This window comes from Acinonyx jubatus, chromosome A2 (genome assembly GCF_027475565.1).
Source record: "Acinonyx jubatus isolate Ajub_Pintada_27869175 chromosome A2, VMU_Ajub_asm_v1.0, whole genome shotgun sequence".
Classification (NCBI taxonomy): domain Eukaryota; kingdom Metazoa; phylum Chordata; class Mammalia; order Carnivora; family Felidae; genus Acinonyx; species Acinonyx jubatus.
This window is the reverse complement of record NC_069383.1, coordinates 155,882,409-155,904,090: the sequence shown is the minus strand read 5'-3', so window position 1 is coordinate 155,904,090 and position 21,682 is coordinate 155,882,409. Positions and strand designations below refer to the sequence as shown.

Below are 21,682 nucleotides of genomic sequence, written 5' to 3'. Positions count from 1 at the left end.
AAAAATACGGAGTCACGGCGGCGAAAGGACAGCGCCTGAAATAAAATGCTTAGAGCAGGAGCCAACTGAAAGAGCTCCCAATGGTCACAGCTGGAACAGTGCGAGGAACAAAATAAATAACAATAGTGTCGGGTTACAACCCAAAGACTGAAATAACCGTTCACAAGTCCATATTGGTATAAATAAATGATTGAATGAACAAATAACTGGAGACAGAACAACTCTTCCTCCAGAATTTCAAATAATAAGTGATAGTAAATGTGGAAGGGATGAGGTACGTGGAAAATTACTAACAAACAAACACCACAGTAACACTTCTATGCACACAATCTACCCAGAATGCTAGCACGAGTGGGTAAACTGGGAAACAAGATCTTTGCAGAGCCTCAAAGTGTTTCATCCAAAGCGTATCTCAACTACTGTACTGTAAAAAAAAAATTTTTTAACGTTTATTCATGTTTGAGAGACAGAGCATGAGTGGGGGAGGGACAGAGAGAGAGGGGGAGACACAGAATCCGAAGCAGGCTCCAGGCTCTGAGCTGCCAGCACAGAGCCCGATGCGGGGCTTGAACCCACGAACCACGAGATCATGACCCGAGCTGAAGTCGGTGCGTAACCGACCAAGCCACCCAGGCGCCCCTCAACTACTGTACTTTTGACGTATGTCCACAAATCCTTCCAAATTCTCCCTTCCCAAAAGGTGGAGCTTCGTTCTTCTATCTTGGGGGGTGGTTGGAAGGGGTGTTTCTGGACCCGAGTCATAGTTACGCAGTATGTTTGGTCTGTGAAAATTCTTCCGGGTGTCCACGAATGATCTGTGTGCTCTTCCTTAAGTGTGTCATACTTTGATCACACGTTCAGTTGATGGGGGTCCTGGGTGGCTCAGTTGGTTGAGCGTCGGACTCTTGGTTTTGGCTGAGGTCATGATCCCAGGGTCATGGGGGCTAGCCCCATGTTGGGTTCCGTGCTGAGCATAAAGCTTGCTTGAGATTCTTCCTCTCCCTCTGCACCTCTCCCACCTCCTGTTCTCTCTCCCTCTAAAATAAAAAATAATAAAGAAGGCAAGAGAAACGCACAAGGAAAGAAGGAAACAGAACTATCTGTCCCAGAAATGCACATGTTGGGGTTAGAATCGCAACAAAATACAAAGAAGTGACAACAAAAGCTACCCCTAGGGGGTGGGAGGGCCTGTGACAGGATTATGCAGTGGGGGATGTCTATGCTGCTGGCACAGTCCCATTTCCTGACCTGAGCGGTAACAACATGGGTGTCTTGTTGATGATTCTTTCAACTGCACGTTCTGGCCGAGTCAGCTGACACTCGCTTGTGAGACCTGATGGTTGACTCTTCGGGACTCTGCTGACCACGCAGACGTCATATTGGTAGCTTGAAATTGGCCGGAAACCAACAGCTGCTACAAACCAGGGTCTTTTTAATTTCTTTCTTTCTTTTTTTTTTTTTCTTTCTTCTGGAGAACTCATTGGTAAACGCTTCCCAGCACATCCCAGCTTCTTGATGTATGTTATCGTAATTAAACATTTTAAAGTTATTTTTTAATGGTGGTAAAATACGCATAAAATTGATCATCTTTGTCGCTTTTATGTGTCCAGTTCATCTGTCCCCAGCGCTCTTTTCACCTTGCAAAACTGCAACCCTGTACCCATAATATATTCTTTGTGATCTTTAAGATTTTCCCTTGGAGAGCATGGATTTTGGAGTCAGGTGGCTCTGCTTGAATCCCCATCCCCGCCCCCACTTACTAGCCAAGCTTGGGCCCCTTCTGTCACCACTCTGTGCCTCAGTTTCCTTATCTGTAATATGGGCATAATCTTAGTTCTAATCTCATAGTCCAGTGGGTCTCAATAGTGCGGTTTCTGGAGTGCCTTGGGTGACAGCCGGTTGAGCAGCCGACTCTTGATTTTGGCTCAGGTCACGGTCTCACGTTCGTGAGTTCGAGCCCCTCATCGGGTTCTGCGGTCACAGCAAGGAGCCTGCGACAGATCCTCTGTCTCCTTCTCTCTGCCCCTCCCCATCCCCTTTCTCAAAAATAAATAAATGTAAAAAAAAGAAAGAAAGAAAGAAAAGTGCCGTTTCTGGAGCAACTTAGCAATAGCATGGCCTGGAGATTTGTTGCAAATGCAGATTCTCAGATGCTCTGTAAATAGGGCCCGGGAATCTGTGTTTTAACGAGCTCTCTGGGAGATACTGAGGCTTGCTCAAATTTGAGAACCATTATCATAGGTCACTGGGAGGATGAAACAGATGCAAAATACTTAGAGCAGTGCCTGGCCTTGTAGCCTAGCCCACACGGCGGAAGCAGAAACGCTCATTATCATTGTTATCCTAGAGGAGATCCGGCCCTATGCGGGGGTTGTATTTGGCTGTGCCCTCTCTTCGGGTCTGGTGGGGTCTGGGTCCCTGGTCTCTGCTGAATCGAGACCTTCTCGCCCTTCTAGATGAAGATGAGAGTGAGCTGGAGCACGTCACTCCGTCCCTGGTTAAAGGTTATCACTTGCTCCTGGAAACGGGAAAGGTCGGGGTTGGGGGGGGCATGCCAGCCTCCCCTCTGCTGGAGGAGATAAAGGAGGTCACTTGCCTTCTCCGTGACAGGTGGGGGGAACCCGGGGTGTATAAATGGGGGGCCAGGAGGCAGCAGAGACACAGACTCCCAGGGAGGTTGCGTCACTGTGCCCCAGCGTCCCAGGTGTTCCTGTCCAGCATGGCCAAGCGCTCGCTGCTGCTGCTGCTGGCCGTGTGGGTGCTGGCTGGGGAGCTGTGGCTGAGCACCGAGGCCCGAGCATCACCCTACGGAGTGAAGCTTTGCGGCCGGGAATTCATCCGGGCCGTCATCTTCACCTGCGGGGGCTCCCGATGGAGGCGGTCGGACATCCTGGCCCATGAAGCTACGGGTGAGGCTGGGGGGGTGCGGCTGAGGGGGGGTAGTGTGGCGGGGAGGGGTGGACAATGGATGGGACATGGGATGGTGCAAGGAGCCAGGGATGGAGATGAGATGAAGGGCCGGGGCAGGAGAGTCCCTGTCCTATGATGTACAGCTGGGGAAACTGGCCCAGGCCTCAGAGCTGTGCCGAGGCAGGGAGGTGCCGGTTAGCAGACCTGCGGAGTCGTGAGAGAACTGGCCGCTGTTTTTGGAGCACCTGCTGTGTATGAGCCTGCCCTTAAGGATGGGGGGTCGGGTGGGAGATGGGACGCCATTGAGAAACTGACACTGAACCGCTTTTCAACCCTCTGCTGAAGGTAGTGTGAGGGGTGTGGTGTATACAAGGCCAGATTTTGCCACCTAGCTGGTGACCCTCCTGGCAAGTTGCTTACCCTCTCTGAGCCTCCTTATCTGCAAATGAGAGGCACAGTCCCTGAATCTCCCAGGATGGCTAAGTGGCAACACTGAGTCAAAGCAGATCAGGACGGTGGGCAGGGGGCTCAGTCTGGGCTCAAGCGGGGGGCATAGGGCCTGGTTTCATGAAGGGCAGGAGCCTGGCGAAAAAATTAAACAAAAGTTTTCATCATGGTGATGATATAAAGGTGGACTTGGAAGACACGCTGCCTGGGTTCAAGTAGGAGACCTACAACTTAATGGCTGCGTGTTCTTGTGCAAGTTGGTTTACGAAACCGTGCCTCGGTGTTCTCCTCTGGCAAATGGGCATGGTAATAGGTGCCCCCACCTCATGGGGTTGTCATTGTGAGGAATAAAGGAGTTAGCCCACTAAATCCTTTAAAACAGCATTTGGCAGAGGGTGCCTGGGCGGCTCAGTCGGTTAAGGGTGTGACTTCAGCTCAGGTCACGATCTCACAGTTTGTGAGTTCGAGCCCCACATCAGGTGCTCTGTTGTCGGTACAGAGCCCACTTTGGATCCTCTGTCTTTCTCTCTGCCCTTCCCCTGCTTTTTCTTTCTCTCTCTCTCTGCGTGAAAACTAAATAAACATTAAAAAAAACCAACAACAACACAGTGGCTGGCACATGGTAAGTATACGGTGAGTGCTTCTCGTGTGCCAGACTCTGTTCTAAGCTTTTCCATGGGTATTAATTCTGTCACCTACTCCACGTAAAACCCTAGAAGGTAGGCATTATTATTATCCCCACTTTGCACACAAGGAAACCCAGGGTCGGAGAAGTACATTCATGTGCTCCAGAGTATAACTCAGAGAGGCTCCCAAACACATGTTCTTAACCATCAGGTCCTCAATGAATAAAGAGTAGGAGAAAAGAAATGACAAGAGAGGACAGTCAAGCTCTGTGAGGTTGAATAATCTGCCTGTCAAAACTGGAAGGTAGGCCTGAATGGGATAAAACTTTTGACCATGAAGCTGCATCACAAGAATAGAAGTAGCTGAGACAGCCTCTGGGTGTGATCGCAGCTGAGCCCCAAGCACTAACTCTTTTCATCTTTCACCTTCCCAGACACAGACTCTGACACAGACAGCGAGCTGGACAGGGCAGTAGCCTCCAGCGAGTGGCTGGCCCTGACCAAGTACCCCTGGGCTTTGTATGCAGACCGACCTGGCTGGCAGGGAACTCCAGGGGCTCTGCGCGCTGTCCGTGATGTCCTGGATGGCCTCTCCAGCAACTGCTGCAAGTGGGGGTGCAGTAAGAGTGAAATCAGCAGCCTCTGCTAGACCAGTGACCGGGTGGCCAGGGGCCCAGGGGCCAGCTGAGCACCTGACTCTGGCCCCTCATGCGTTCATTCATCCGCAAGTCAGGGGTCAGGCACTGTGCACTTGGACACGCCGCCCCCCCCCCCCCCCCGCCCCCCCGATGACCCTGACCTTTGACCAGCCTCTCCTAAACCCGAGCAAACTTTCCCTACCTGGCCAAATGGGAACCTCTGATCCTGACCCCTGACCTCTCCTTAGGTCATATCATGCCTTTGCCTGGCCTATACCGTTCCCTGCCGCAGTGGCGCCCCTATTGTACTGAAATCGGCCACGCTGAGACCTTTGTCCAAACTGTGATTCTCTCTTGCCCCAACTGTGGCCACTCTTCCAAATTACGCCCCCCCCCCCCCACCCGCTCCATTCCAGCCTTTGCTCGGTGCCTTCTCCCTGCCTTCCAGCCCCTCCTCCTCCAACCCCACCGGCTGGGGTTCTAGAGCTGTGGACCCTAGAATAATGGTGGGGACCCCTGGGCTCCCTTCACCCATCCTGGGGTGGGAGGTTCGGTGGGGGGGACCGATCGGAACCTTCTTCGACCCCAATAATAAAAGTTCCAAAGGACTTTGCGGCGTGTGCGTTGTTGCGGGGTGGGGAGGGCACGGGTTTCACACGAGCTCGGCGAGGCGCTCAGCACCCGCCAGACGCCCCAGGCCGTTTTCCCCTCCCTCTCGACAGCCCCAGCCTGCGCCGCTGGGGACTTTCCGCCACCGGGAGGGGGCGGGGACCCGGAGCGCAAGGTGCGGAGGCGGCTGGGAGGGGAGGGGCGCTTCCCGTGGCCGCCTGGGTGCCGGACCCGGAGAGCAAGGCGAGCGGCGCTGCCGCGCCGAGCAGGGCCGGGCAGGGCCGGGCAGGGCCGGCCGGACTCGGGGCGCGGTAGGGGGAGCGCCATGCGAGGGGCCCGGGCCGCTCCCTTCCGGCCGCGGCCGGAGCTGGTGCTGCTGCCTCTGTTGTCGCTGCTGTGCCACCGGAGCCGACCCCAGGGTGAGTTCTGGAGCGAGCTCGTGTCGGGCGCTCTGGCGCCGCGCTCGCCCCGGGGGCGCAAAGCCTCCGGGTGCACCGCAAGTTTGCGGAACGACCGCCGCCTCTCTGCACCTCCTGGGGCGGGGACCGCGCCAAGAGGGCAGCTGGGGAACGGGGGTCGGCAGCGAGGTGGGAGCCCGAGGCCCGGGGGTGGGGTGGAGGCCCTTGGGGTGGCAACAGGATGTGGCTGGCAGAGGGAGTGGAGTAGTTATGCCCAAAGCCTGGGGAGGGGTATCCAGCGCCCCCTTCCTACTGCTCGCCTCCGGCAGGGACCCTGGATCGCCCTCCCCAGTTGGCAGAAGTCCGGGGGAAGTTCAGGTTCTGGGATGTGCAGGCGGCTGGGAAAATTGACCCTCTTCCCTGGGACCCTCCCACCTCCCTCTCCAGGAAGTCCCGGGCCACTGCAGTGCTATGGAGTTGGACCCTTGGGCGACTTGAACTGCTCGTGGGGACCTCTTGGGGATCTGGCAGCCCCCTCCACGCTGCACCTCCAGAGCCAGAAGTAGTGAGTACAACCGGCTGACGTGGGGAAACTGAGGCTTTGGAAGGGTGGCCAGTCAGGTCCCAGCATACTCAGTTGAGAGGACCCCTCCCCCCCGCACTCTCAAGCCCTTTCTTTGATTCCAGGTTGTGCATTTCCTTGCTGTGTGACCCTAAAGCAGTCACTTTCCCTCTCTGAGCCTCTCTTTCCTCCCTCACCAAATGGCCAGAATAAAGGGACCTGCCTCCCAGCTTTGGCTTTGAGGGTTCAACGAGTTAGGCACTGGCCAAGAGAAGTTGCTTAATAATTAGAAGCTGGCTTTTATTGCTGTGTGACCTTAGGCAAGTAGCTTAACTTCTCTGAGCGTATAAAAAGGATCTGGTCTGGTGCTGGGGACGCAGCAGTGAAAGAGGCCGACCGACAGCCTGGACCTCGTGGAAGTCACAGTTGAAGGGGGGAGACCTGGGTTGCTTCATGATGAATCACACCTGCAAACTCCAATTCATGTCGAATTTGGCTAAGTGAGGGAGGCGTAAAAGGGGCATGGAAAGGTGGGAACCACTGGTCGGGGAGGGCCTGTTGCCTTTTTTAAATTTTTTTTTTTTCAACGTTTATTTTTGGGACAGAGAGAGACAGAGCATGAACGGGGGAGGGGCAGAGAGAGAGGGAGACACAGAATCGGAAGCAGGCTCCAGGCTCTGAGCCATCAGCCCAGAGCCCGACGCGGGGCTCGAACCCACCAACCGTGAGATCGTGACCTGAGCTGAAGTCGGACGCTTAACCGACTGCGCCACCCAGGCGCCCCTCTCAGCCATTTTTAAGTGTTCGGTGGCATTCGGTACATTCACATCGTTGGGCAGCGTTCCCCACCGTTCCTTTCCAGAGGGGCCTAGGTTTAAGCCCCCTCAGTTTAAGAGGGGGCAGTCGGAGAAGGTCCCCCCTTTTTTAAGGAGGCGAAATTCACATAACACAAAGTTAACCATTTCAAAGCGAACAATCCAGTGGCGTTCGGTACGTTCACAGTGTTGTGCAACCACCTTCTCTACTTCCAGAACACTCTCATCACCCCAAAAGGAAGTTCCATCCCACGAACAGTCTGCTCCCTATCGTGCTCCCCACCGGTCCCCGTCACCGCCATCCCGCTTTCTGTCTCTGTGGGTTTACCGGTTCTGAACATTTCATATAAAAGGAATTATACACTATGTGGCCTTTTGTGTGTGGCTTCTTTTACTTAGCATGTTGTTGTTGTTGTTGTTGTTTTTAAGTTTGTTCATTTTTGAGAGAGAGGGAGAGAGACAGAGTGCCAGCAGGGGAGGGGCAGAGAGAGAAGGAGACTCAGAATCCGAAGCAGGCTCCAGGCTCCGAGCTGTCCGCCCAGAACCTGATGTCCGGCTCGAACTCCTGACCTGAGCCGAAGTCAGAGGCTTAACCGACTGAGCCACCCAGGCGCCCCTCACTTAGTGGGTTTTGAGGTTCATCCATGTTGTAGCATGAGTCAGAACACCGTTCCTTTTTATGGCTGAATAATATTCCACTGTAAGGATTGACCACATTTTGCGTATCCACTCATCTCTTTGGTTTTTTTTTTTTAAGCTTATTATTTATTTTGAGAGAGACAGAGAGAGTGAGTGGGACAGGGGCAGAGAGAGACGGAGAGAGACAATCCCCAATAGGCTCTGCACTGTCAGTGCAGAGCCCGGTTCGGGGCTCAACCCCACAAACTGTGAGATCATGACCTGAGCCAAAATCAAGAGTCGCCACCCAGGCGCCCCTCCATTCATCTGTTGATGGCCATTTAGTTTGTTTCCACCTTTAGGGAACTGTGACTAGCACCGTTAGGAACATACACCTACAAGCGTTTGAGTCCCTGTGTTCCATTCTTTTGGGTCCGTGCATAGGGGTGGAGTTGCCGGGTCGCACAGCAATTCTGGGTTTAACTGAGAAACGGCCCAACTGTTTTCTGCAGCAGCTGCAACATTTTCCATTCCCGTAGGAGGGCCTACGGTTTCTCCGCATCTTCACGAGCACCTGTGTTTTTGTTGTTGTTGCTGTTTTATGAAGGCCTCGTTTTTGCATCTTTGCAACCTAATCCTTCAGGATATCCCCAGCGCCGCTCTCTGTCACCCACCTCTGACCTGTCAGCGAGCCTTGCCGGCTCCACCTTCTCCAGTATCCAGAATCTGGCACTCTCTCCTTCCCCAGCACCCACCCTGGTCTAGCCCCCGTCCTGGCCAGCAGAGCCGGGACCACGCAGTCCCCACCTCCTTCCTGGGCTCCGGTTTGCGCCCTCCCGGCGTGTTCTCCGCCACAGCAGCCAGAGGGCGCCCGTGGACACCTGAGTCAGGGCGCATCTGTCCACCTCCCTCGTTGCACCCCGGCCACGCGGGCTTCCTTGCCGTTCCTCAAACACACCGGTCAGTTGACCTCGAGGCCTTTGCACCGACTGCCGCTTCTTCCTAAAAAACGCTTCCCCTCCCCCGCCCACCACCACCCTGTACTGCACGGCCCCGCCCTCATATCCTCCGGGCCTTTGTTCAAAGGTCTCCACCTCTGAGAGAGGCTCCTGACCACCCTGCTTAAAATAGCACTGTCTTTCCTCACCACATCACCGCACTGTATCCTCTCCACCCTGATGATTGTTCTGTGTATCGCGTATAACCGCCATCGATTATATATTTATGTGTTTCTCGTTGGCCTCCCCCCCGCTGGAGGAGCAGCTCTAGAGAGCCAGGTCCTGGCCTGCTCTGGTCCCAGTCCTGTCCCCAGCTCCCACAGCAGAGCCTGGCACAATATGGATTTGCTGACTGTATCGTTGCATACGTGTAAATGTGCCCACCTGGAAGTAGGTGCTCAATAAATGCAACGAGCAATGCTCACGTGGCTTGTGGCGGGCTCCCACTGCTGTTTTGGTTTGTTTTTTAAGCTTATTTATTTGGAGAGAGAAAGAGACAGCTCGAGCAGGGGAGGGGCAGAGAAAGGGGGAGAGAGAGAATCCCAGGCAGGCTCCGCCCTGTCAAGTGCAGAGCCCAGTGCGGGGCTCAGACACAGGAACCGTGAGATCATGACCTGAGCAGGATCCAAGAGTCGGACGCTTAACCGACAGAGCCACCCAGGTGCCCCTCCCCCACCCACCAATGCTGTTCTAAACGTTCCACGTATTACCACGCGGTTTATGTTCTAAAGGTACGTGGTAATACATTCCACGTCTTACCTCATTGATTCCCCTCGCTCTTCCGCCCTTCGGCAGGTGCTTCTGTCACCCTCATTTTGTAGATGAGGCAACTGAGGCACAGAGAAGTGAAGCCATTTGCTCAAGGTCACACAGCCCTGAAGCAGCAAAGCTGGGATTTGAACCCAGGCAGAGCAGTTATCATGATGGCTTTGGCCCCAACCCAATCTATACCCCCCTACCCCCACATCTCTCCTCACAGCCATCCCAACAGAACGTGGACTGTGACAGTGCCCACTGGGCAGAGCTGGGTGACCATTCCGCGGGAACAGCTTACCATGTCTGATGAACTGCTTGTCTGGGGTACCGAGGCTGGCCAGCCTCTCTGGCCCCCAGTCTTCGTGAACCTGGAAACCCGAAGTAACAGGGGGGATGGGGGGTGGGGGCATGCTGTGGGGGGGGGGGGGTGGTCCTGGAGACCCCGGCTAAATACGTTCCGGCCTCTCCTTCCTCAGTGAAGCCGGATGCCCCCCGGCTCTACCCTGACGTCGACTTTTCAGAGGATGACCCTTTGGAGGCCACTGTCCATTGGGCCCCGCCGTTGTGGCCACCCCACAAGGTCCTGGTCTGCCAGTTCTACTATCAAAGATGCCAGGGGACTGCCTGGACTCTGGTGAGTGTCAGGGGCCCCTCTTCCCCCACCCTACTCCAGGCAGGGTCCAAGGCATCATCCCCAAATCAGAGACCCAGCCCAGCACCCGTTCCTCACTTGTTCCTGGAGTCTGTCCCCATCTCACACAAAAGGCCTGTATGTTGCATCTTGTTCAGCTAAAAAAATAATCACACCCCGCCCCACCAAATAATCTCAAATATCATGCAGTCCCAATCCAAACTCCACTTGGGAATGTTGAGAAACACAGTAAACTTCCTCCAGCCTTTTTGTGAATGCAAAGAAGTCCTCCGATAGCTTACATTAACCTTAAAATAACAGAAGACATTTAGAAAGCGTCTGCTGTGTGCCAGGCACTATTCTAGGCTCTTTATTGAACCCTTACAAGAACTCTTTGAGGTAGATGCCTTTTTTTTAATGTTTATTTATTTTTGAGAGAGGGTGGGGGAAGGGCCAGAGAGAGAGGGAGACACAGAATCCGAAGCAGACTCCAGGCTCTGAGCTGTCAGCACAGAGCCCGATGCAGGGCCAGAACTCACGGACCACGAGATCATGACCTGAGCTGAAGTCGGACGCTTAACCGACGGAGCCACCCAGGCGCCCCGAGGTAGATGCCTTTTATACCTACTCGCTTTACAGATGAGAAGCAAGGCTTGGTTTAAATAAACACTAAAAAATAATTAATAAAGGCAGCTGACATTTCTGAGCACCTGCTGGGCATCATCAGGTCCCAGGCTAATTGCACAAAATTATCTTGATGAGTCCCTCCCAACTTTCCTTTATAGCAGATGCTTTTACGATATCTGCTTCACAGTCGGGGAAGCCAACCTCAGAGAAGCTAAGCACCTTACCAAGCTCGCACAGCAAGAAAATGGAAGAGAACCCTAGAGCGAGGAGACCCCCAGAAGGAGTTGGGGGACCCGCCCGTGCACTTTGTACAAACACAGAAGTTGCCAGGATCATTTCCTCTCATATCTCATTGGCCAGGACACGGTCACATGGTCCCACCTGATTGTAAGGGAGGCTGGGAAATGTAGTCCTCAGTCTTGACAGCCATGTTCCCCGCTGATACTCAGGGCTTCTATTTCCAAAGGAAAAAGGGGAGAATGGATATTGGGGATCACCAGTTGTCTCAGGCGCCTCATGCAAAACATTGCAATATTGAAGAAAGTTGTCATTGTGATTATTCATGCGATTCAGAGCAATGTTGAGAGGCAGACTTTGGAATCTGACTGCCTGGGTAGGACTCTCATCTCCAGCACCCACCTGCTTTGTGACCTTGGGCAAGGCACTTCCCCCTCTCCAGGGCCTCAGTTTTCCTCAACTGTAAAAGGGGGAGAATAACAGAGTTTACTCCTACCTACTGCTGTACATGAGCCATAGAGTGGCCAATTTGTCTCCTCTTTTTGCTGGGGATTGTCCCAATGTCAAACCCAAAAGGCCTGGGTCCTGGGAGTCCCCTTGGTCGTGTGCAAAGCAGAGGGCAGTTGGACCCTGCGGAGATACCAGGTCAGATACTCGCAACTCAGCCCTCGGCTTCACTGCTCTTCCCTGTCTCTCCGCCAGCTGGAGCCAGAAGTGAAGTCCATACCCCTGACCCCAGTTGAGATCCAGGACCTGGAGCTAGCCACTGGCTATCGGGTGTACGGCCGCTGCCGAATGGAGAACGAAGAGGGTCTGTGGGGCCACCGGAGCCCTGTTCTGTCCTTCCAGACGCCGCCCTCTGGTGAGGCTCTCCAGGCTTGCCCGACACCCTCGTCTCCCCTTCCGGAAGTCTGTACCACCGTGCCTCTCTCACTTGTACCCCCTTTCCTCCTCCTTGGCAACTCCAAAAGACGTATGGATATCGGGGAATGTCTGCGGGACAGCGGGCACACAGGAAGCCCTGCTTCTGTGGAAGGTGAGCTGTGGGGCTCCATCCCATTTCCCTGCGCATGTCAGGAAGCCCCAAATAACAACCATGTGGACAAGACAGAGGTGACGATGCTGATGCTGCCTTCTTGAGGTGACCCCAAGGCTTTGTTGTGGCGCGGGGCGGGGGGGGGGGGGTGGAGAGGGATGCTCAGAGAGGTCCTGGCTTAGGGCAAGCCTCCCCCAACATCAGCTACTTCTAGGAGGTCTGAGCTGAGACATGAAGGTGGGTGCAGGCCGTGGGGGCAACAGCAGGTGCAAAGGTTTGAAAGCAAGAGTAGGCTCAGCTCCATAAAATACAGCACAGTGCGCCAGGGCTCCGGTGCTAGTATGGAAGTGGCGTTAGGAGAGGACAGAAACCCATCCCCACTGCTCCCAATCTGTTGAGCACCTACGATGTTCCAGGCGTCGCTAGGCCCTGGCTCACAGTAAATATGGCAGAGGAACAAAACAGCAGGGCCCATAACCCTCTTAGGCCACATGGTCTAATATTAATTTTTTTTAATTTTTTTTTTTTTGAGAGAGACAGTATGATCCGAATAGGGGGAGAGAGAGAGAGAGAGAGAGAGAGACAGACAGACAGACAGACAGAGGATCCAAAGAGTGCTCCACGCTGACAGCAGCAAGCATGATGCGGGGCTTAAACTCACAAATGTAAGATCATGACCTGAGGCAAAACTAGATGCTTAATTGACTGAGCCACCCAGGTGTCCCTAATATTAATTTTTAATACATTATTTTATTTTATATTAAATTTTAAAATGTTTATTTCTGAGAGAGAGAGAGAGACAGCATGAGCAGGAGAGGGGAAGAAAGAGAGGGAGACACAGAATCTGAAGTAGGTTCCAGGCTCTGAGCTGTCAGCACGGAATGCGACGTGGGGCTTAAAGTCACAAACCATGAGATCATGACCTGAGCTGAAGTCAGAAGCTTAACCAACTGAGCCACCCAGGCACCCCTATAGTCATGTTTTTAAAAAATATGATAAAGACTTCTGACTGTAACATTCAGTAGAAAGTGAAGGGGAGGGGCCCCTGCGTGGCTCAGTTGGTTAAACGTCTGGCTTCAGCTCAGGTCATGATCTCGTGGTTCATGAGTTTGAGCCCTCATTGGGCTCTCCGCTGTCAGTGCAGAGCTCGCTTTGGATCCTCTGTCTCCCTCTCTCTCTCAAAAATAAATAAACACAAGAAAGAGAAAGAAAGAAAGAAAGAAAGAAAGAGAGAGAGAGAGAGAGAGAGAGAGAGAAAGAAAGAAAGAAAGAAAGGAAAAGAAAGAAAAAGGGAGAGAGGGAGGGAGGGAGGGAAAGAAAGAGAAAGAAAGAAAGAAAGAAAGAAAGAAAGAAAGAAAGAAAAGAAAAAGAAAGAAAAGAAAGAAAGGGAGAGAGAGGGAGGGAGGGAAAGAAAAAGAAAGAAAGGGAAGGGAAGGGAGGGGGAGGAAGGGAGGGAAGAAGAAAATGAAGGGGAAATAAGGTAGCTACATGACGGCAACAATTCAGTTCACCAATATGATATGAGTACTAAAACTATATGTACCTAATAATATGGCTTTAAAATACATATAGCAAAAATTGACAAAACTACAAGGAGAAATATATGAATCCACAACCATTGTGGGAGAGTTTAACAGACTCCTATCAGTAATTTCATAATAGATGAAAAACAAGTCAAGATCTAGAATATCTGAGCATGTGATTAGCAAACAACCTAATAGACTCACATAGGAAATGTCAGAACATGCCTTTCTTCCATGTACAATTAAGACATTTACCAAAATCAGCTGCATACCAGGCCATAGAGCCAGTTTCCAGGGGCTTCAAAGGGGTGAGGTGATGCAGGGCACATTAAAGAATTCTCTAATTAGAACACAGACTGTACTGGGAATTGATAATAAAAACTGCCTAGAAATCCCCATATTCTGAATATTTAAAAGTTCAGTGAGCATTCACACCAGGCCCCCCAAAGGTTTTGTCTTTATACATCAAAAGGAGTTTGCTTCTAGGGGCACCTGGGTGGCTCAGTCGGCTAAGCGTCCGACTTCAGCTCAGGTCACGATCTCGCGGTCCATGGGTTCGAGCCCCGCGTCAGGCTCTGGGCTGATGGCTCGGAGCCTGGAGCCTGCTTCCGATTCTGTGTCTCCCTCTCTCTCTGCCCCTCCCCCATTCAAGCTCTGTCTCTCTCTGTCTCAAAAATAAATAAACGTTAAAAAAACATTTAAAACAAACAAACAAACAAAAGGAGTTTGCTTCTAGGGGCACCTGGGTGGCTCAGTTGGCTAAGCGTCCGACTTCAGCCCAGGTCATGATCTCATGGTTTGTGGGTTCAGCCCCGAGTCAGGCTCTGGGCTGACAGCTTGGCGCCTAGAGCTTGCTTCGGATTCTGTGTGTGTGTGTCTCTCTCTCTCTGCCCCTCCCCTGCTCTCTCGCTCTCTTTCTCTCTCAAAAGTAAATAAGCATCTTTTTAAAGAAGGAGTTTCGTTGTAGGATCAGTTAACATTATTAGGTAGGCTTTTCATCTACGAAAGTGTCCAGTGGGGATGGCATTCTAAAGCCACAATGGTCAAGGGGCAGTTTTTTGTTTCCAGGACAGTGTTACATCCCTGGCTCTTGCCCATCAAATACCAATCACATTTCGGCTCAGGTCATGATCTCACAGTTTGTGGGGTCGAGCCCCATGTGGGGCTCTTCGCTGACAGAGTGGAACCCGCCTGGGATTCTCGCTCTCTCTCTCTCTGCCCCTCCCCCACTCACATGCACATGCACCCTCCCAAAACAAAGAAACAAACATAAAAAACAATACCAGTCATCGAGGCAACCAAAAATGCTCACAGACTTCCCCAGAGCGACGATCCTGGAGGCTGCGGTCCTCTTTGCTCCACATTCCCTCCCCTCTGTACAACAGCGGGGATTTTTAAATCCCGAAGAGCCGCGCAGGACACAGATTACGATGAAAGAGTAAGGCAGGGCCATACAAGTGCAGGGGCAGATCCCGTCCTTAAAATCTTGAAATTTTGTTTGTCATGGGTTGTTTGGCCTTCATTGGGATGGAGTAGAATAGAATTTTTCTTGATGGCTGGGTTTTCCCTATCCTCCCCTTCAACTTTTGCACCCGAGGCGAGGGCCTCACCCCCCACTTCACCCTAGTTGGGGCCCTGGAACTGTATTCTAATTTCACCTGTGCCACAGAGCCCCCTAGAGGCTCCGTTGCTTCATCCGTAACACGTAACACGGAGCCGGCAGAAATAGTCCACGGACTGCTTTGTCAGGCGGACCTCACGGAGACCCACAGCCACAGCGTGTGCCTGGCAAATGGGAGATAGTAACTAACACCTTTTTCCTGTCGGCCTTCAGGCCCCGGGCCACTGCGTGCGGATGAGCTATAAAGTCTGGTTCCAGATTAAAGGTCAGGAGCTGATCCGGAAGACGGCTGCCTGCTGCAACTTCTCCATCCCCAGCCAGGCGGGGTGGGTTGGGCTGTCCGCCGTCAATGCCAAGAGCTGGAAGCCTCTCACGAACCTTTCTTTGGCCTGCTTGGGTAAGAGGCTCTGGATCTGCCCCGCCCCCGTCCCCGCCCCGCCCCTGAGAGGGAGGCGGGGCCTCAGCGTCGACCGCTGAGACTCCTCCCCCGTCCAGGTCCAAGCGCTGCCCCGCGTGGCGTGGTGGTCAGGAGCGTGGCTGGGAGCCCGGAACTGCTGGTGACTTGGCAGCGGGGGTCTGGGGAGTTGCAGGAGCACGTGGTGGACTGGGCCCGGGACGGGGATCCCCTGGACGCCCTCAACTGGATCCGGCTTCCCCCTGAGAACCTCAGAGCGCTATTGCCAGGTGAGGCCCGGGGACACCGGGGTTCCCGTCTCAGCGCTTGCATAGCGGACTGATGAGTGGGCCTGCAGGAGAGAATGTTACGTTTAAAGTCTCATTAATTCATGCATGCGGTATTCACCGACCGCTCACTGCGGGCCAGGCCGTGTGCGGGACACTGGTGTGCAGTGAGAGCCGCGGATGTCTGTTGGCATTTACCGAAGCCACATTTGAACCGACACCCGAAGGAGGTGAGAGAGGGAGCTGTGAGGATGTCTGAGGGAAAAGCAAGAGGGAACAGACAGCGCAAGGGCCCAGAGGCAGGAATGTGCCTGATATGTTAGAAGAACAGCGAGGAGGCCTGTGTGGCAGGAGTACGATGCATGAGGGGAGAGAGGGGGAGGAGGTGAGGGCAGGGAGGTGACAGGCAAATTGTGCAAAGCCTGGTGGGTTACAAGGACTTGGGTTTATCCCGAGTGAGGTGGGAGCCATGGAGAGTTCTGGGCAAGAATGGATATGCCCTGACTCGGGTGCTCACAGGTGCCCTTTGGCTGCTCTTGGGGGGAGTGGACTGGGAAGGGGTGAGGACTGGACCACGTGGGAACTGAGGAAGGGGGGAGAAGCAGGCAGGTTCTGACTGGGGAGTCCTGGGCAGAATTTTGGGGATCCACTTGGATAGGTTTTGTTGGAGATGTTCATCCAAATGGAGCTGTCCGTGGGGCTGTTGGATACTCAGGTCTGGGGCTTGCTATGAGTTCTGGGCTGGGATGTGGTGCTGGGGAGCCCATCCTTGGTGTAAAGGACTTGGGAGAGCATGAGAGGGAGGCATTGAGTGAAAAATTTAGGAAGGACAGAGTCCCGAGGAACACAGCATGTATGGAGAAAAGAGGAGGAGCCCCGATTTTGGAAAATTCCCATCTGAGGAAGGCCATGCAGCAGCCGTAGGCTTTGAGAAGGGACCTCGGGAGCCTCACCTACTATGATGGGTGGCGTCAGAGCCACTCCACCCGTAGCCCCGTGTTTTGACCGTCTCCCAGCCTCCAGCACCTGCATTTCCTTTGGCCTGAAGCCTTTTTCTGGTCACTGAAGCATTTCGCCTGCCTAAGCAGCCGGCTGGAAGTGCTTGGGAATTAAGTCCCATCAGATGCAGCCCTCCACTGATTACTGGTAAGGGTTGGTGGATACATACCCCAGCTTCCTCCCTCCGTGGGTGGGTTGGCTCTCAGGCATGTGCTCTCTGCTGCCCCCCAGAGGTCGCCGGCGGGATTGAATTTCCATTGCCTACATTGGGAAATCGTTCTCGTCATTTACTGGAGGGCTGCCTCTCTTTCCCCATTTCACTTCCCAGCCGCCCTGGTGGTGTTCTGTGGGGTTACCACCCAGGAAAATTACTTTTATCCAAATATTTCTCTCAGCATGTCCTTCAGGAGACCCAAATGAAGACGCCTGCTGGGTAGGGACTGAGTAGGGGAGGGGGCGCCAACTCTGTCTTTGTCCCTCCACCCACCAGGGGAGTTTGAAGGAGGGGTCCCCTACCGAATCACAGTGACAGCAGTCTCTCCTTGCGGCTTGGCCCCTGCCCCCTCAGTATGGAGGTTCACACAGGAACTAGGTAAGTGGTGGGGCTGGAGAATGGTGGAACCCTCTAGAACCGTGACAGACCTTGACCCCCTGGCTTCCTCCCCAGTGCCCTTAGCAGGACCAACACTTTGGCGACTCCAGGACACCCCGCCAGGAACCCCCGCCATAGCATGGGGAGAGGTCCCAAGGCGCCAACTTCGGGGCCATCTCACCCACTACACCTTGTGCGCACAGAGCGGGACCGGGCCTTCTGTCTGCATGAATGGTGAGCTTCACTGCCCCTGTCCCCTGCTCCTAGCCCCCACAAGACCCACCCATCAGTCTACCCAACTCTTGTCCCCAGATTGGCCCCTTGGTTCCCTCTCAGCCCCTGGGAAAATAACAGGGTGTCCTCAGCTCCCTAGTGGACAATAATCCTGTGGCTATCAATATAACGAACTGCCATTTGGCCATTAAAAATGAAGACTTTGATCTATATTTATTGACATTGAGAGATGCCTGTCATGTTTTATTAAGCGAAAAAGATAAAAAGATGACAAAACTCCAAGAGATGGTTCCATTTCTGTAAAAGAAACCCAGCACTGAGCAAAGCAGAGGTGCAAATATGGAAAGAAATTGTGCACCATGTCAACAGGATCACAGGGTTATGTGTGGTTTTTATTTCAAGTATGTATCCATCGTTAGATTAAAAAAAATTTGTTTTAATTTTAGAGAGAGGGTGCAGACAAGGCAGAGGGGTAAAGGGAGAGAGAGAGAGAGAGAGAGAGAGAGAGAGAGAGAGAGAGAGAGAGAAAATCTTAAGCAGGCTCTGTGCTCAGTGCAGAGCCCGATGTGGGTTTCAATCCCATGACCCTGGGAACATGACCTGGACTGAAATCAAGAGTCAGATGCTAAACCGACTGAACCACCCAGGCACCCCTTACGTTTTTATATTTATATGTTATTAAATATATACACATGTATGTATTATGATTATTTTTAAATTTTTTTTTCAACGTTTATTTATTTTTGGGACAGAGAGAGACAGAGCATGAACGGGGGAGGGGCAGAGAGAGAGGGAGACACAGAATCGGAAACAGGCTCCAGGCTCTGAGCCATCAGCCCAGAGCCTGACGCGGGGCTCGAACTCACGGTCCGCAAGATCGTGACCTGGCTGAAGTCGGACGCTTAACCGACTGCGCCACCCAGGCGCCCCGATGATTATTTTTAAAAGAGGACCATGTACTGGGGCACCTGGGTGGCTCAGTTGGTTAAGCATCTGACTTCAGCTCAGGTCATGATCTCGTGGTTCATGAGTTCAAACCCTGCATTGAACTCTCTGCTGTCAGTGCAGAGCTCGCTTTGGATCCTCTGTCTCCCTCTTCCTCTGCCCCTCCCCTGCTCATGCTCTCTCTCTCTCTCAAAAATAAACAAACATTTAAAAAAAGGGCGGGGCGCCTGGGTGACTCAGTCAGTTAAATGGCTGACTTTTGATTTCCGCTCACGTCATGATCTCATGGTCCTGAGTTCGAGCCCCGCATCGGGTTTTGTGCTCACAGTGTGGAGCCTGCTTCGGACCCTCTGTCTCCCTCTTTCGGCCCCTCCCCGGCTCATTCTCTCCCTCTCTCTCCTTCTCAAAAATATATCAATGTTAAATCGTAAAAAATAAAACAAAATAAAATAAAATACCATGTTACAGACTATAGTTGGGCCCCTGAATCTCTTATGACTGTGATATTTGGCAACTTTATTTTTTTCACCTGCTGATTTAGCTTAGACATTTTCTATGGCAATATATCTGGATCCGTGCTCATGTCTCCTATTATCCTGTAACAAACCAAAAAGCTACTTCCTCTTTTAGCTTAAAAACAAAAAAGACAATTCAGTAAAAAAAAAAAAAAGTAGACAAATATAGCTCTGGGAGGTGCACATGTCTTCCCCTTATCTGGAGAAAATCTCTATTCACTGGGGTAATGTGCGGGTAAGGAATATGATGCTCATTCATTTAGTTTTTCAAATGTATGTCATTTTTGAGGGCTTTCTGTGTGCCAGGCACTGATCTAGGTGCTGGGAATATGGCCCTTGTAGAGCTTTCTTTTTTCTTTCTTTCTTTTTTTTTTTTTTTTTAAGTTTACTTATTTATTTTGGGTGCCTGGGCGTCTCAATCGGTTTAAGCATCCGACTTTGGCCCAGGTCGTGAACTCATGGTTCATGAGTTCGAGCCCCGCATCGGGCTCTGTGCTGATAGCTCGGAGACTGAAGCCTGCTTCAGATTCTGTGTCTCCCTCTCTCTCTGCCACTCCCCCACTCATGCTCTGTTTGTCTCTCTCAAAAATGAATAAACATTAAATTTTTTTAATAAATAAAAATAAAGTTTACTTATTTATTTTGAGAGAGAGAGAGAACGAGCACAGAGGAGGGGCAGAGAGAGAGAGAGAGAATGAATCCCAAGCAGGCTCTGCACTGTCAGTGTGGAGCCCAGCACGGGGTTTGATCTCAGGAACCATGAGACTGTGACCTGAGCTGAGCCAACTTTCCTGTGGTCAGGGAGGATCTCACTGAGGAGGTGAAATTTGAGCAAAGAAGGCTGGAGTCATGTGGGTATCTGGGGAGAGTGTTGCAGACATAGAGAAAGCACATGCAAAGGCCCTGAGGTAGGACTTGACTGCCTCCCCAACCTCTCTGGGTGTGTCCTTCAGTGAGTGGCAGCGCCCGGAACATCACCCTGCCTGACCTTCCCTGGGGTCCTTGTGAGCTGTGGATGACCGCATCCACCATCGCAGGACAGGGCCCACCCGGTCCCAGCCTCCGGCTTCACCTACCAGGTAGAGGGGCTGGGGTTGGGACTACCACAGGAGGGGGCCTGCTCCATTTCAAGGAGATAGAGTGAGCAACCTTTTGACTTGGGGGTGGTTACTGATGATGCCTCAGGGGCATTCTGATCCTGCAGAGTACTCTGGATTATCAGGCAGTGTGTCTGACCCTTTCACCCATCCCTGACGACTGTTTTGTTCACAACCCTCCCTCCTACCCCAAGATGTCCCCTACCCTTAGCCCTTACCCACTCCTAAGCCCCGCCCACTTACCTGCCTCCCGCACCCAAGCCCTGCCCCATCCGTGATCCATACCTGATCCCTCCCCCATCCCTGGTGTCTAAATGTTCTTCTGTCCCTCGGCCTCAGATAACACCCTGAAGTGGAAAGTTCTGCCAGGTGTCTTTCTCCTGTGGGGCTTGCTCCTGATGGGCTGTGGTATGAGCCTAGCCACCTCTGGAAGGTGAGGCTGTCGGCCAGGTGGGTCTCTGCACAGGTGGGGAGGGCAGCCGGACCCCGAGCTAAGCTTTGCGGCGGGGTGGGGGGAGCCGATGGTGAGGGGACACTCAGGGCTCTGTGACGCTCCCGGACTCTGCAACCTGGGCCTGGGTATCAGGTCACCTAGATTCCCTGCCCTCTTACCTGCTTGCCAGGTGCCTCCACCTTCGGCACAAGGTACTGCCCCGCTGGGTCTGGGAGAAGGTTCCTGATCCTGCCAATAGCAATTCTGGCCAGCCTCACATGGAGGTGAGCAAAAAGGCGGGCTTACCTGGGCCCTCTGGGAGGGTGGCGGGTGCTGGGAGAGTGGGGAGCGGGTGGGAACAGAGCGGGGAGAATAAGGGGGGGCAGTATCTCAGTCTCGTTTCTTCCCAGGAGATGCCTCAGGCTCAGCCCCTCGGGGACTTCCCCATCCTGAAAGTGGAGGAGATGGAACCACTCCCGGTTGCGGAGCCCCCCCAGGCCTCCACCCGGCTTGACTCTGGGTATGAGAAGCACTTCCTGCCCACCCCTGAGGAGCTAGGCCTTCTGGGCCCGCCCCCAGGCCCCAAGTTCTGGCCTGAACCCACCACAAGCCAGGAGACGGCCGCTCATTTGACGGATGAAGACACTGAGGATCAGGGAGGCTGAGTCATTTGCCTGAGGACACCCAGCCAAGGACCCCTACAGCGAAGGGCCTGGCCCTACGGGGGCACATACGGATGGATGAGGGAGCAAAGGAAAACGCATGACGTCAAGAGTGGCAGCCGACTCCCCAGGTCTGTCCCGTCCCGCTGCTGTAACAGAACTGTTGCCCGGCCTCCCCAGCCTCCCTCGCAGCTCGGTGCAGCCACGGACCAAGTTCTCGTCCACGGAACGTGAGCGGCAGTGCCGCGTGCCGACACCCAGACTGTTCTCTTCCCTTTCCCGTGAGCTGGAACATCAACAGTGCCCGTGATCCCGCTTTAACCACACCGAAGGGGAAGGTGAGGCAAGTAGGGGAAAGAAACCTGAGTCCCCAAGTGACCGCATGAATCAGAGCCACCCGGAGAAATAAACTTTTATGTTTTTATAGCTACGGTAGCTTGGGAACTTGCCACAAGAGCCGCGTATATCCTCA

At 53.1% G+C, this 21,682-nt stretch overlaps 2 protein-coding genes across 2 annotated transcripts; both read left to right on the top strand.

Moving 5' to 3' along the window:
- Positions 1–2,261: 2,261 nt before the first annotated feature.
- On the top strand, positions 2,262–4,750 carry RLN3 (relaxin 3). Its single transcript, XM_053219762.1, has 2 exons — positions 2,262–2,909; positions 4,418–4,750. The coding sequence occupies exons 1-2, from the start codon at positions 2,363–2,365 to the stop codon at positions 4,630–4,632; spliced, it is 762 nt and encodes a 253-aa protein (XP_053075737.1). The 5' UTR covers positions 2,262–2,362; the 3' UTR covers positions 4,633–4,750.
- Positions 4,751–5,401: 651 nt separating this feature from the next.
- On the top strand, positions 5,402–21,640 carry IL27RA (interleukin 27 receptor subunit alpha). Its single transcript, XM_027050024.2, is given in 15 exon segments — positions 5,402–5,649; positions 6,076–6,193; positions 9,601–9,758; positions 9,854–10,011; positions 11,575–11,734; positions 11,844–11,908; positions 15,266–15,449; positions 15,548–15,736; positions 17,223–17,324; positions 17,400–17,558; positions 19,972–20,097; positions 20,455–20,548; positions 20,739–20,832; positions 20,959–21,120; positions 21,123–21,640. Coding segments are annotated over 15 exon segments (1,887 nt in total). The 5' UTR covers positions 5,402–5,555; the 3' UTR covers positions 21,147–21,640.
- The last annotated feature ends 42 nt before the right edge of the window (positions 21,641–21,682 follow it).

Excerpts from the sequence above, each read along its gene's own strand:
- RLN3 (XM_053219762.1), top strand. The coding sequence starts at position 2,363 with ATGCGGGGGTTGTATTTGGCTGTGCCCTCTCTTCGGGTCTGGTGGGGT. Across the intron at positions 2,910-4,417 it reads CCTGGCCCATGAAGCTACGG|ACACAGACTCTGACACAGAC; the intron begins GTGAGGCTGGGG and ends TCACCTTCCCAG.